Source organism: Clupea harengus, chromosome 2, assembly GCF_900700415.2.
Source record: "Clupea harengus chromosome 2, Ch_v2.0.2, whole genome shotgun sequence".
Taxonomy (NCBI): domain Eukaryota; kingdom Metazoa; phylum Chordata; class Actinopteri; order Clupeiformes; family Clupeidae; genus Clupea; species Clupea harengus.
The window spans coordinates 27,312,229-27,325,807 of record NC_045153.1 but is presented as its reverse complement, the minus strand read 5'-3'; the positions used below and the strand labels follow the sequence as shown (position 1 = coordinate 27,325,807).

Genomic DNA, 13,579 nt, shown 5'->3' with positions numbered 1-13,579 from the left:
TTCTATTGCCGCTGACGTAGACACGACGGAAACACGTGGGTAAACAGGAAGTGTCTTTGCATTTCGCGGGCACCGTGGAACGACGCGCTGTGTTGGTGTTGTGGAAAGAAATGGCGGGTAAGTCTGGGTATTATATCACTGACAGTTATTGGCAATGCCAGTATTGTGTGTGTGTTTGCTCCAACTATTCTAGAAGAGTACGTTACGTTTTATGCTTACAGTAGGTTACTCCCCAGAGTTGTTTAAGCGGGCTGCGTTGTTATTCTTCAAGCTAGCATGATATTGTATGTAGCATAGCCACCACTGTTGCAACTAGCTATTCGCCTTAGTAGCACTTGAATTCGCTGGATTGACCATACATTAGGAACCCTTAACTGAGCTCTGTCAAATTACGCTGTCAGGTTTACCACCTTTTATATGGTCCAGCAAATAATATCTGCTTCGTGAGTGAGATTGCTGATGTTAACATTTGCTATCAGCTAATGTGGCGTTCAGCAGCTGTGTAGTGTTTCGTTATTTAATATTAGCCTTGGCTATATTGCCCTCACATTTAATTTGTCAAGAGAATCCGATGTTAAACACCATTGCGTGCGACTAGAGGTAGGTTAACTTCTTAGCTGTACATAATCGTTTTATTAGTTTGGACTCCATGGACAAGTCGTACTTTCTGACAGCTGTGCTTAAGCAATGTTAGCTGGCAATGTAGCTTACTCGCTAGTTACTGTATTGTCGTAACTGCATGGGTCAGCTCTAGGCTAAACTAGCTAGGTAGCTAACAACACTATTCTGGTTTACGAGTTGAACTGAGTTTGATTTGAACTTGAAGTTTCAGTTCTTTGTTTTTTTAAGGACATGTTAATACCATTCCACAGGTGTGAACGCAATGGAAAAGAAGTTGGCGGAGTACAAGTGTGATACCAACGAGGCAATATGTTTGAAGCTAGGTAACTGGTGATGAATGCCCCCACACAATAATTCAAATGCAACTCTTTGGTCTGTGGATTCGACTAGCTACAATATTAATTTGTTATTTTGTTGTAGAAGTCATATCTGAAGCATGTGATGACATTACTATTCCTCTTCTGATGATTTTAGGTCTGTTAAGTGTTCAATGTTTTGTCATTTAGTTCGGTTTCCAGAGGATGTAGATGACGAAGGCACATCATTCCATCCCGAATACAGCCACCAACTTTATGGAGATGAGTGAGTTCTTGGATAAATATTAGGGTTGCAAAGGGGCGGAACATTTACGGAAACTTTCTGGAAACTTTCCATGGGAAATCAAGTTCAGGAATTTTGACAATTTTGTCATTTTTTTGTTAAAAAGTTAGCCTATAAAAGGGAACTTAAATGTAGTTGAAAACAAGACTAAGCAAGCCTAGCTCAGCTGGACCCTAGATTCAGCTAGTTGGGAACATTGTCGGCCAGAAACGTTAACCTATGACTTTCTGTTATTTTTGAAAGCCTTTGACATTACCTAGCATATTGATTACTTGTTACACTGAAGCCATGGTCATTTTAATACCAAGTTTATTTGTATACAGTAGGCTAACTTTTTACGGCAGTGAGAGTAGGATGTATGTATGTCCACACAAAAGTACACCATCACCTCGATTACTCGAGTGTTGGGGTCCATCAAAAAAAGCGTGAGTTGGCCGACTGCAAATTAAAGGCTGAGCAATAAAAACATCATTCAAAACTCTATTTTAAAGATGTATGGAATGCAGCACACGCTGTAAGGGAGTTTGCAACCCGACATGATCAAATGAAAGTCCGAAGTCCTCTTCGAAATCAATCCATTATCGATTGACAACGCAAACAGGTGACCACAGGAACAAACAAAATTCCCATGGAAAGTTTCAAACTTTGAATATTCCTGAAATTTTGCAACTCTAATAAATATATTGCTGTTCAACAGGCGTTCCTTCAGTGGTTCATGAATCACACTTTTCGTGATTTGTCTGTGTCATCCAAACAAGACAGAGATTTATTAAGCTGGCCTCTAAATATTGGAGGGGTAATGTTTAACATTATTATGCCTTTGGTAAAGATGGCTGCAGGCTCATGGCCTGTGTTAATCCTTAGGATTCTAATGTGTGCTGCCTTTTGTTCTAAACACAATAGTGGAACGTGACTGTTATATAATTGCAAATATAACCAATTGCCTCAAGTAGAATATACAATACAGACGATACAGACCAAGTACTCTTTTTATTTATTTAAATTTTTTCCCCCACAGCGAGGTGGCTTTTGGGTACAAAGGACTTCAGATTCAACTATACTACAGTGCCGGCAGCTTGACAACGCTCTTCAAAGTTAAATACTCCTCAAAGGTCACAGAGAAATTTGAATGTGTTGAGGTAATACGTCTAATCCAAATGCTTTAAATATGGTTTTCCTATGAAGTAGTAGGTTGGGGAATGAGCTGTGTCTGTGAACTGTGTTTTGCCTCATGTAGAACTAACACTAGAGGCACTACTGGTATAGTTAAAAATCCTTTTAGTCATTGCTCCGATCAAGCCCAGTTTCAAAGGTACAGCCATGGCATCCAAAAAACGTAAAAGCTTTGCACTTTTGTATTAAATCCATCCATTGTGGTATCATATCATTATAACTTATATTATAATCTGCACGCTTCTATCACTTTCTTTTCTCACAGTGCGGAGAGATGTAGAAAACACACGAAAGCAGTATATGTGCTGCAGACTGTTTGTATAAATGTGATTGTCCTTAAATAGTTTGTTTAATTACGTGTTTTGTGCTCATTGAAGCCTTCAGTGTCCAGAGTGCTTACCACACAGCACATAGTTACCCGGTGCAAATTCACCTGCAGATCAGTCCTCAAAGTGATGTGTGTATGTGTGAGCAGTCATGTGTGAATATGCATATACATGCAGGTGTGTGTGTGTGTATATGTTGTGTTCATGTTGCCTGGCTGTGGTACAGCTGATGAAATGCGTTTGCTGAAGGGGGGGTTTGGCTGGCCAGAGTTCAATCTGCAGCTGCCTCTGTGAGGGGAGGCTGCAGTCAGAGATCAGCACCACTCAGAGCACCCGGTAAACATGCAGGCAGGACCCAGCCCTGGTGGCCTGGGGTGAACACAGAGGGTTTGCACCCGCCTCCCCCTCCTCTCTACCCTGCTCTCGCCTCCTCCTCCCCCCCCCATACTGAGGGTTCAGATACTCTCATGAAACAGAAGAGGGCATCAGACAGGTGGAGAGAGCGCAACAAAGTAAAGCTGGGGTTTCTCACCGATTTTGTTTTACCATGTTGCTATTTTTATGGTTCCCTGAGTCTTTGAGTTGGAACTTTTGTGTATTAGACATTATTGTCACTGACCATTAGAAATAAAAAAAAAATTATTAACGGTTGCATCCAACATATCACAGTGGTCCAAACAAATATAACAAATTAACTGATGAAAAGTAAATGGCTAGGAGAATGACAGTCAAAATGGCATAATGGTCCAAAACAACGAAACTAGTTAAGACAAGAACGAAATCAAAGCGCTGAATTAGCAGGGCTTAGGCTTTTCCATGAATTTTTAAACAGATCTTTGTTTAAATCAAACAAGCTTTGTGTTCAGCATTTAAAACTGCCATTGTCTGCGCCCCTACTACAGATAATATCCCATTCCAACATGGACACAAAGCCCTCTGAAGGTGCATTGTGAGCTAATATCATCTTGGAATAATGCCCCCCTTTGTGGGAAGATTGTGCAATTTGTACATGGCATATAGGACAGATCTCGAGCAATATGACATGTTTGTCCTTGGCCTTTTATGTACATCCCTTATCCCTCTGCCATGCAGTTGAACAATTACAATGGTGAAGTGGCATTCAGCTGCAGGTGCATCACTTCCAGTTGGATATTAGCTGATGTCTGAAAGGAGGGGAATTAGCGGCGTGTTGCACTAGCCCCTTTTGTGGGGCATTTTGTTCAGGCCTTCTTCATTTCCCTGTTTTGAATGGCGAGCAGCAAGGGTCTGGGCACAAAACTGCTGCCTATCACGCATGTAAATGGTGTGAAAGGGCTGCTTAGCAAGTTAATACAAAGTGTTCTCATGTCAATCCCGCTGGAAATGGATACAATGCAAACATTACAGCTGAACTCACCGCACATTCTGCTGGGTAAAAACATTCAAAGGGTGTGGTGGGGGACGAGGCTCGGGCGGGGGGAGGGTGTCCATTGTCCGCACGTCTCTTTGAATCGCGGGGGCAGATTCATTTGATTGAGTTCACTCCCCAGGATTAGTGGAGAGGAGGCTATTATTGATGCCCGGGGTTTTGTTAAGTTGAGATCAATTCATTAAATTTTATTGCCCAGTGAGAAGTAGAAATGCATTATTGTGGGGGGACTTCATCAAATATTCATGGTTTAAGATAAGTAGTAAATGTATTGAATTAAGTGGTCTTTCAGCAAGGGGAGAAGGGGGAGGGTGGCCTCCGTCTCTCCTCAGCTGACAGTCTTAATTGCCTAATGGCCTTCCTTTCTGCCCCACAAAAATATGTATTCTTTCAGTTTAATTCCACGTGCTCTGTGTCAATCAGGGCCTGAAGTACACCTTAATGACCGAACAATGGTAACATATTCTGTTACGTCTCCTTTGTGATTGCATGTGCGGCCGTGGTTAGTCGTGGTGCAGAAGTTGTGCCGGTCTCTCCCTTCCAGGCGGCCTGATTGCTACATTGATTCTTTGCTCTTTATAAAGATGCTCATGGAACCTTGTGCAGCTTTGAATTTACTGTGTCTGTCTTTTTTTTGGCCCTCTTCTCTTGTTAAACAAGTGCCCATGATTAGCCCTATTGTGTTAATTATCTTTAAGGGTGGTTCTTGGCACCGGGTGCCATGGGATATTCAGCAGAAGGTCTTGGCATAGCCTTAAAGGTTTGTTTAGAATCCTTTATTGCCATCGTTGTGCCTAGGCCATGGGTGCTGATGACCCACTAATACATATTGGTGCTGTCAGAACCCTTCCTTCAAATGATCACCCCAAGTCAAAGTAGTTTTATAGTGTTCTTATTGGAACTGATCTAGCATCTCAAGGGAAGAAACTTTGTAAGAAAAACCTGCTTACGTGAGTCTGTGTTCTTGTGTGTTCCTAGCCGGATGACGTGGAGGGAAAGATCCGTGAAATCATCCCGCAGGGATTCTGCGGTAATACGGACGACTTCATCTCGCTGCTGGAGAAGGAGGCCAACTTTAAGCCATTTGGCAACCTGATCCACACATACAGCATCCACAATGAGGAGGCTGGAGAGGACATCACATATCAGATCCATAAAGTATGAATCACATATCAGATCCATAAAGTATGACTCACCTATCAGATCCATGACGTGTGTCACAAATGTGCTATTCAAATACATCGGAATTGAATAAGGCCTACCAGCCACCTAGTTCAGTGTTAATGTAATAACACAAATGTGTTGGAATGGCTTGTAGCAGTTCTCAACCTTTTCATCTGCTGGGCTGCAATCAGCTAGTAACTAAATCAGTCAAGCCAGACCACATGTTTTTTATAATGTAATAATACAATATAGGTGGTCATTTTATATCATGGAAGCCACATTTGAAAGCGGCTCACTATTTTCATTTGGTTTCCAAAAATTTGGATTCCTTTTGTAATTCTTACCATTTAGACTTTCTTTTTCATTATTGCATTCCCTATCACACTGGAAAGCACAACCACCTGTGCACCATCGCTCATGCCGACATTATTACTTTTCTTTTACTTCTTTGTGGCACATGCAAAAAGTATTCTCAGCCGTATGGATGTAGGATTCGATGGTGTAAGAAACAATGTCTTGTTTTAATGTATGACGGACAGACACAATTATGTCTGTTTTATGATAGACTGCACTCAGTATCTGGACAGTAGGTTGGAGATCCACTGGTTTGCAGAGTAGTACTGGTTGCCTGATGTGTTAAAAAAAAGTCTGAAGTGATATTCACCAGACCCGGCACAGAAGGCTCTTGGCATTGAGTTTTGGTTGCTTCTAAAAGCCTACTGTTGTAGTATATTTCTGTTGGTTATATTGAGGATGGTGTTTCCAGCAACTACATAAGTTAAGTCACAACTCATTTGAAAGGGGCCATCCCATTGTGCTCCCCATTATGTTTCCTGCTAATGTTAATGGACACTGTGTGTCTCCGTGTGTGGCCTTGCCCCTCAGGTGGAACTGGCCAGCTCTGGGTTCCGCGAGTACCACGGGCGGCTGCAGACCTTCCTCATGTGGTTCATCGAGACGGCCAGCTTCATCGACGTGGATGATGACCGCTGGGACTTCTTCCTGGTGTGAGTGTCTCCTCCTGGCCAGTCACCCCCCCACCCCCAATGCCCCCTCCCACTGCCACCCCCCACATTCCCTGGACAGAGCCCAGTGGCTCTCTTTGTGGCGCTAGTGCCCAATTACCAGGTCGCTTTAATTATCCCTCCCCCTCCTCCGCTTAGAGGTGAATTGTTGATCTGCCGAGAGCACCCCCCTTTTGTGCCCGAGCCACTTTTCATTTTTTGCCCCATTTTTGTGGCGGGCCGCGAGCTGAATTGAATACTGTTGTCTTTTGAAACGCTGAATGGAATCTCGAACAGTAAAAAGAGCCTCTGCTAGTGTTTTCTTTTGCTTGGCACCTATTAATCCTGACAATGGACAAATGGACTGAAGTGATTTGGAGAGGCTAGACACCCCCACCCCCTTCCTCCCCTCCTCATCCCCCCCCCCCTCCTCCTACCCTAAGTTGCAGTGCTCCAATTAAGTGCATAATGCATTCAGCCCATAGCAGGTGTACCAATTGGGTCTGCAAGCTTGCAGCATGCTGACACTGGAAACCAGGGGCAGTAGAATGGGAAGGGGGGGTAAAATGGACTCCACATGGGCAGTGTGCCTGTAATTGACCTGCTTTGCTTGTGTGTTTCATCTGCAGATTTGAGAAGTACAATAAGGACGGGGAGACTCTCTTCGCGACTGTTGGCTACATGACAGTTTATAATTACTACGTGTACCCAGACAAAACCCGACCACGTGTAAGGTAATTGCCAGGGAAGCACGTGCCTTTTTTCTTTTGTGCCGTAAAAGGGAGAAAGGCAAGAGTAAATTATACATTTCTGTCTTCCTTGTCCTGAAATGTTCCAAATTACCGTCTTATATGTCCAATAAACCAGGCTCATTTTGTCACGGCAATGATGATAAAGTAATCAACATCTTTTTACAAAAATAATAAAACAAGTAGTATTGTTTTTTTTGTTTTTTTTTTTTTTGCAATGTCTAGGATCCTTTGATAGGCATGCAATTGTAACTTTTCATTAAGTCTGCTCCAGACAAATGAATTGAGTGTGGCCTTTGATGATAATTGAATAGCTTTGCCCCACAGTGTGTCAGCACACAGCCACACACACACTTGGGAGGGATGAAAGCAAACTGGTCATCAGCTTTGCGCTGTGAAAAATATTTCCATCTCTTTCTGCTTGATGTCTATGACTAAGCAGACACTGGGAAATGTGACCTGATGGGCCTCGCTTCTCTTGTCTTCTCCTTTCCTTTGCACCCTGATGTTTAGTGCAGGGCCACTATGAAGCTGTTAGAGTACCCAGCTCAAGAGAAGTGTGTCCCATCAGTGCTGGAGTTAGTGGACCGGTGCTCTGGAGCAGAGGTCAGAAAGGCTGCTCTTTCATGTCTTTGTGTGTGTGTGTGTGTGTGTGTGTGTGTCCTCTCTGAACAGCCAAATGCTGATCCTACCCCCATTCCAAGGAGAGGGCCATGGAGCCCAGCTGCTGGAGACTGTGCACAGGTTTTATTGCAACTCCCCAAAAGTGCAGGACATCACAGGTGGGTGGTGTGTGTGTGTGTGTGTGTGTACGTGTGTGTGTGTGTGTGTGTGTGTGGGTAAAGGGGGAAGTATGCTTCCATGGACGTGGCCACGTTTAGGTCCGTGCGTGATTCAAATAATGTCACTAGGATGGTCCACGCAACATCAAACTTGTGCGCGTTGATTGTGCATGTGCATGCAAGTTTTAAAAGACTGGCTCATAGTCAAGAGAAAACGACCTCTATTTCCGCTTTTTATTCATTTAGCATCTTGCAGTACAGGTGCACAGTGTCATTAGTATGTTGGCTCCCAGGGAATACATCTACTGAGCAACCACTGATAAAAGAGTTTCGTTTCGTTTCGTTTCGTTTCGTTTCATTCATGCTTGAATAGCTGAGTAGATGACCAGCAATGGCATTTTAAGATGGGCAGCCATCACTATTTAGATAGAAGAGTAAACTGTTATGAAGGGCAGAGAAACCTTTGCACTGAGGATGGGGTCACCCGAAACGTTTGCACTTGTACTTTAGGTTTTCTTGTCTGGTGAAGCCAATAAACCACTTTTGGATGAAAAACTCGGTTTTTAAGGTACTTTTTTGAGAGCGAGCTCCGGCCTTGATTTTTGTCTGGGCAGAGAAACCTAAACATGATTTGCTGTAACTTCACATGATGTATAGAGACTATTTCAAATACAGTGATTGAGCTTAAACAGAAGATCGGAAGCTAAAGAGTAGTTTTCCTGTTGTGGATGTCCTGTTCATGATTTGAAAAGCATGATCATTTTTTTATGATTTTAAGAAACACCTCTAACATGATGGTTAAGAAGCAATTGTCAAACTCCAGGTCTCGCTAAGATGTCTGTTCATGTTTTTCTCCCCTCTGGCTGAAACTGGGTGCGGGGTTGGGCTGAAGGTTTCCTGTGGTGGGGGCAGTTGTTGACCGTAGAATTAGGGCCTCCTCGGCCCCGCTGGCCACAGAGCTCTCAGACGTGAGTCAGAGTGGGGGTCGGATGTATGCAAATTGCGAGCTCTTTTCCAGCAGAAATGTGCTTGCCACATGCTGACACAATCACACTCTCAACAATGGGGCAATTATTAATTTTTTTTCCCTCCCTCCGCTCCCTTCTTGCGTCAGGACCCAGCGCAGGCGAAAAAGCCTTCAGCAAGACTGAAGCGCTGAATGGTTTTGCACGTCTTCACTCGTATATCAAAAGAAAGCGTTTCAAAGAAAAACCTTACCTATTTTTTTTTATTCCCTTTGATAACCGTCTCTGTTAAAGATGTGGATGTTCTGCACGGTCTAGGGAGCTCAGCTGTGCTAAATGGTCTGAGTACAGTGAGTGTTTTTCTCTCTCCCCCCCCCTTTAGCGGAGGACCCGTCGGAGAACTACGTGAAGCTGCGAGACTTTGTCCTGGTAAAGCTGTGCCAAGCGCTGCAGTCTTTCTCCGCCGACAAGATCTCCCTGGGCTTCAGCGAGGACATGGCCATCGAGGCGCAGGAGAAGTTAAAGATAAACAAGGTAGTTTACAGCAGGGAACACACACACACACACACACACACACCTAAACAAAGCAAACAAAGCCCTAAAGTTGTTAGGTCTGTAAAAAAAGTAGATTTATTTATTTATTTATTTATTACGGCCTTTTCTCCCTGCCATGTCCCCATCCTCCACTGGGCCATCATACTCCCATGCTTGGGCCTCTCCTGAGGAGCGCTGGCCATTAGAGCAGGAAGCCCACCCCGTGCATTCACCTTTAAGTGGCATCCGCGGGAATTTTCTGCCTCCACACTTAGGGCACTATTTAGCCGTCCCAATTATATCACAGGTCCCCTGGGCCCCTCTTGTTTGTTGGTGATTATCACAGCCTGATGTCCGTAACATGGGAGGATAAAGTGAATGTATTTTGTGTGTGTGTGTGTGTGTGTGTGTGTGTGTGTGTGTGTGTGTGTGGGTGTGTGTGTCTGTCTGTCTTTCTTGTACACCTCAACATGTGCACAGTTAAAAGTGTTGAACTGTGGATCCAGACTGCTGTTACACACACACACACACACACACACGCTCACACACCTTTAGCACTTTATGCTCATAAGCGTTTATGGAGACTGGTTGTAATGTGTGACGGTCTATTTCTTTCTCTTGTCTTTTCTCAATCAGAAACACGCTAGGCGGGTGTACGAGATCTTGCGTTTGCGAGCAACAGACATGAGCAATGAGGAGGTGGCCAGAGCATATCGACTGGAGGTCAAAAAACGGTTATTTGGACCCTACAAGGTATGTAGTGTTTGGTCACAGGAACATTAGTAGCTGAACGCAAACAAGCTGTATTATTAGTGTCATGTCCGTCAAAACCTTGGTACGGAAACATCCACCACTATGTACTGCCTCGAAGATGTTCACAAGGTTTTTGGTTATTGTAGAGTGTTTCTGAAAAGAGCATGTTGGAAACAAATCCTTTTAAACAAACCCTGAGAAAACCCTGATATGTGTATTTTTGACGTACAGAAAGCGCCTATATAAGGTATATAAGCCCATGTAAGGTAATGCCAGATGCGATTTCTATAGTTCAGTTGTGTCAAGGCCCCTGTGTGTGTGGTTTTCCAGATCCGACATCATGCCCCCTGTTTTAAGCTGGCCTCTACATCAGCCGAGCAGCTTCCAAACGTGTACAGCTGCTAAATGCTCTGTGTGGTTTTTATCTCATTAAAAGAAATAAATTATTCATCTTTCCCCTCAAAAGGAGGAAACCTGGTGGAAAGCTGAGGCTCAGTCTATGCTGTACAATGGGTCACACCAGGAGGCAGTGGATGCTACCAAGGGACTTGTTTCCCATTCAAGCCCAGGCCATTATTTAGGATTTGCATCTCATTGCGCTAAGTAATTTACAGAGAGGAATTTGTCTGCCAGCACAGCACAGCGCAGCGCAGCGTAGCGTAGCCCACCCTGTACATGCTGCCAGTGGGGAGAACCTGTGCACAGAGTCCCCAGCCACTCGCCACACTGCTGCCAGTGCACCACTCAACATGGTGTTCCGTTTAGCTTTGGGTGCAGTTGTGCTGGTGGAGTTATTTTCATTTGTTTGTTTGTTTTGTGTTGTGTTTTTATGTTATGCTATTAGATGTCTTGCTGTATGGAGGAAGTTGCAGGTTAAGTTTAGCCTGTATCTATTTGCACAACATAGCATATTTTATCTCTTTTTTTTTTTTTATAAATAGCCCATGTTCCCTCAAACAGTCTTATTATTTTGTTTTAAAGATTTTTTTTACGCAGTCCTGAATTATCTCTGTTTTGTCTGCAGTGCAGCTATTGACCTGATTCGAAAGTCTTCAGTATAAACGGTGCACTCTGCAACATAGTTGTGCTCTTTGAGAAACTTCAATGTTTTAGTTCCAAAAATTCAACATGTGGTCCTTCTCTGACGACTCCTTCAGAGCAACAGATCAGGTCGACACTAACCAGTGGAGAATTGTTGACAGCAGCCTAACCACATTTTGAAAAGCAAGGGGGAAAATCTGGGGTTGAGGGGGATTTTGGGGGGTGGTTGGATGGAGAAGGAATTGCCTGAGAGAGCGGAGCAGAGGATCTGGTGTCCAGATGCAGGTTTTTCTCTGAGGGAGGTTTGGCCAGTAGTTAGATGCTAGAGCTCCCCTTTCTTTGTGAATGTGTTGGCGATTACATGTTTCCGCCTAGCTCTGGGTTTTCTCCCTATTTGGTGTGTGTGTGTGTGTGTGTGTGTGTGTGTGTGTGTGTGTGTGTGTGTGTGTGTGTGTGTGTGTGTGTGTGTGTGTGTGTGTGTGTGTGTGTGTGTGTGTGTGTGTGTGTGTGTGTGTGGCTGTTTTGCATGTACTGCCGTGGGACATACGAGTGAGGAATCTTGGTCTGTAGCCAGAGCCTTTCAGCACTCTTGCCGACTCAATTACAGTGTTCCCCACGTCACCTTTCTTTTTCTTTCTCTCTCCCTTTTTCTCTTTCTCTCTCTCACTTTGTCTTTATCTCTCACACATGCACACTCTCTCTCTCTCACACATGCACTCTCTCTCTCTCTCTCTCTCTCTCTCTCTCTCTCTCTCACACATGCACTCTCTCTCTCTCTCTTTCTCTCTCTCTCTGAGACTGGGACAGCCTAAAGCTGTAATGAAATGCAGGGATGTCTGAATGCTGCAGAAGGAAGGCTTCCATTTGTTGTTTCCCGATGTTAGTAACACGGGTGCATTTATAGATGTTAGTAACGGGTGCATTTATAGATGTTAGTAACGGGTGCATTTATAGATGTTAGTAACGGGTGCATTTATAGATGTTAGTAACGGGTGCATTTATAGATGTTAGTAACGGGTGCATTTATAGATGTTAGTAACGGGTGCATTTATAGATGTTAGTAACGGGTGCATTTATAGATGTTAGTGACACGGGTGCATTTATAGATGTTAGTAACGGGTGCATTTATAGATGTTAGTAACGGGTGCATTTATAGATGTTAGTGACACGGGTGCATTTATAGATGTTAGTAACACGAGTGCATTTATAGGACATATTCTTTGGGTTTCTCCTCTGTGGCCATTGGTGTTTTTTGTTGTACACCCCTGCAGTCCAACATGAATGAATGTTGTGTGTGTGTGTGTGTGTGTGTGTGTGTGTGTGTGTGTGTGTGTGTGCAGAAAAACCAGAGGGAGCTGACCAAAATGAGGAAGTGTCTGCGGCCAGAGGAGCTGGCGTCCCAGGTGAGCCAGATGGACACCCAGCTGCAGCACGAGGAGCTGGAGCGAGGCTACCAGGACGTGCTGGGGGAGTACCGCAGGATCATCGAGCGGCTAGCGCGGGCCTGAGCCTCACACACCCCACCCCACCCCCAGACCTGGAGCACACACACACACACACACACACACACACACACACACACACACACACGGATACGCAACCTTATGTTCTCTACTTATCGATTATGACTGCCGTGTGTGTGTATAGCAGTGGACTTACTCCCTACAGTGGGAGAGGACTTTCCCCATGTCCCCACGTGTCGTCACTTGCTGTGTGACATTTCTGTGATTTGGTACGTCATCTACAGGCCATAGTCACACATCATAGACATCTCAGCCCTCTCAGGATAAATCAAACAAAAGAAACAAACAATGTACTTTTTGTATGTGAGAACCAGAAAGTATTTCTTTTTCAGAGTATATGTGGTAAAGCTCTTTTCCTCTCTTGTGAAGACGAGTAGATTTTGATGCACTTCATATTGAAAATAAAAAAATGTTTTGTACATTGCTCTGTGAAGTATTTTTTTTTTTCACAATACATTTTTAGGGCTATTCTAAAACTCAGTTAAGACAATTTATCTCCTGCATGTGAGCTTACACCAAAGGCCGTGTAAAAGATCTCTGATCCTCCCTGTAACTGCTTTTGAACTCATCCCACCTTCCAGTTCTGCAAAGCTCATGGCAAGACTAATCTTTGACCAGCAGATGCTGCGTAAAGGCCAGTGGGCTGGACCCCAATAACTGCCTCAAAACTTCTCTTGGTATTGGTAGGCATGGGCTGGAAAAACAAGTCTATACCAATGGCAAGAAAATCTGTTCTGTCTGATGAACGATCATTCATTTAGTTTTGTAAGCCATAGTTAGCCAAATCAATTTACATCACAATTTCTTTTTGTGCACCCTCTTGTGGCTAATGTAACTTGTGATTGCGCAGTGTTGAGTGTTTCGCTAATGACCGTTATGCCTATCAATTTAAAACCTCTTTGCCATTGCACAGTCCACTTATACTGATCATTGTGG

At 43.9% G+C, this 13,579-nt stretch overlaps 1 protein-coding gene across 2 annotated transcripts; it reads left to right on the top strand.

The window, feature by feature from the left end:
• Nucleotides 1-8: 8 nt before the first annotated feature.
• Nucleotides 9-13,067, top strand: hat1 (histone acetyltransferase 1). 2 transcript variants are annotated; one of them, XM_012836418.3, is made up of 11 exons: nt 9-117; nt 873-944; nt 1,128-1,203; nt 2,240-2,360; nt 5,107-5,286; nt 6,178-6,299; nt 6,926-7,030; nt 7,721-7,827; nt 9,175-9,326; nt 9,963-10,079; nt 12,461-13,067. In XM_012836418.3, the coding sequence occupies exons 1-11, from the start codon at nt 111-113 to the stop codon at nt 12,626-12,628; spliced, it is 1,227 nt and encodes a 408-aa protein (XP_012691872.1). In that variant the 5' UTR covers nt 9-110; the 3' UTR covers nt 12,629-13,067. The 2 variants fall into 2 exon arrangements, with proteins under 2 accessions (XP_012691872.1, XP_031415291.1); XM_031559431.2 differs by lacking the exon at nt 9-117 and adding an exon at nt 171-600.
• Nucleotides 13,068-13,579: the final 512 nt, after the last annotated feature.

Excerpts from the sequence above, each read along its gene's own strand:
- hat1 (XM_012836418.3), top strand. Across the intron at positions 7,828-9,174 it reads AAAAGTGCAGGACATCACAG|CGGAGGACCCGTCGGAGAAC; the intron begins GTGGGTGGTGTG and ends CCCCCCCTTTAG. Across the intron at positions 9,327-9,962 it reads AGAAGTTAAAGATAAACAAG|AAACACGCTAGGCGGGTGTA; the intron begins GTAGTTTACAGC and ends TTTCTCAATCAG.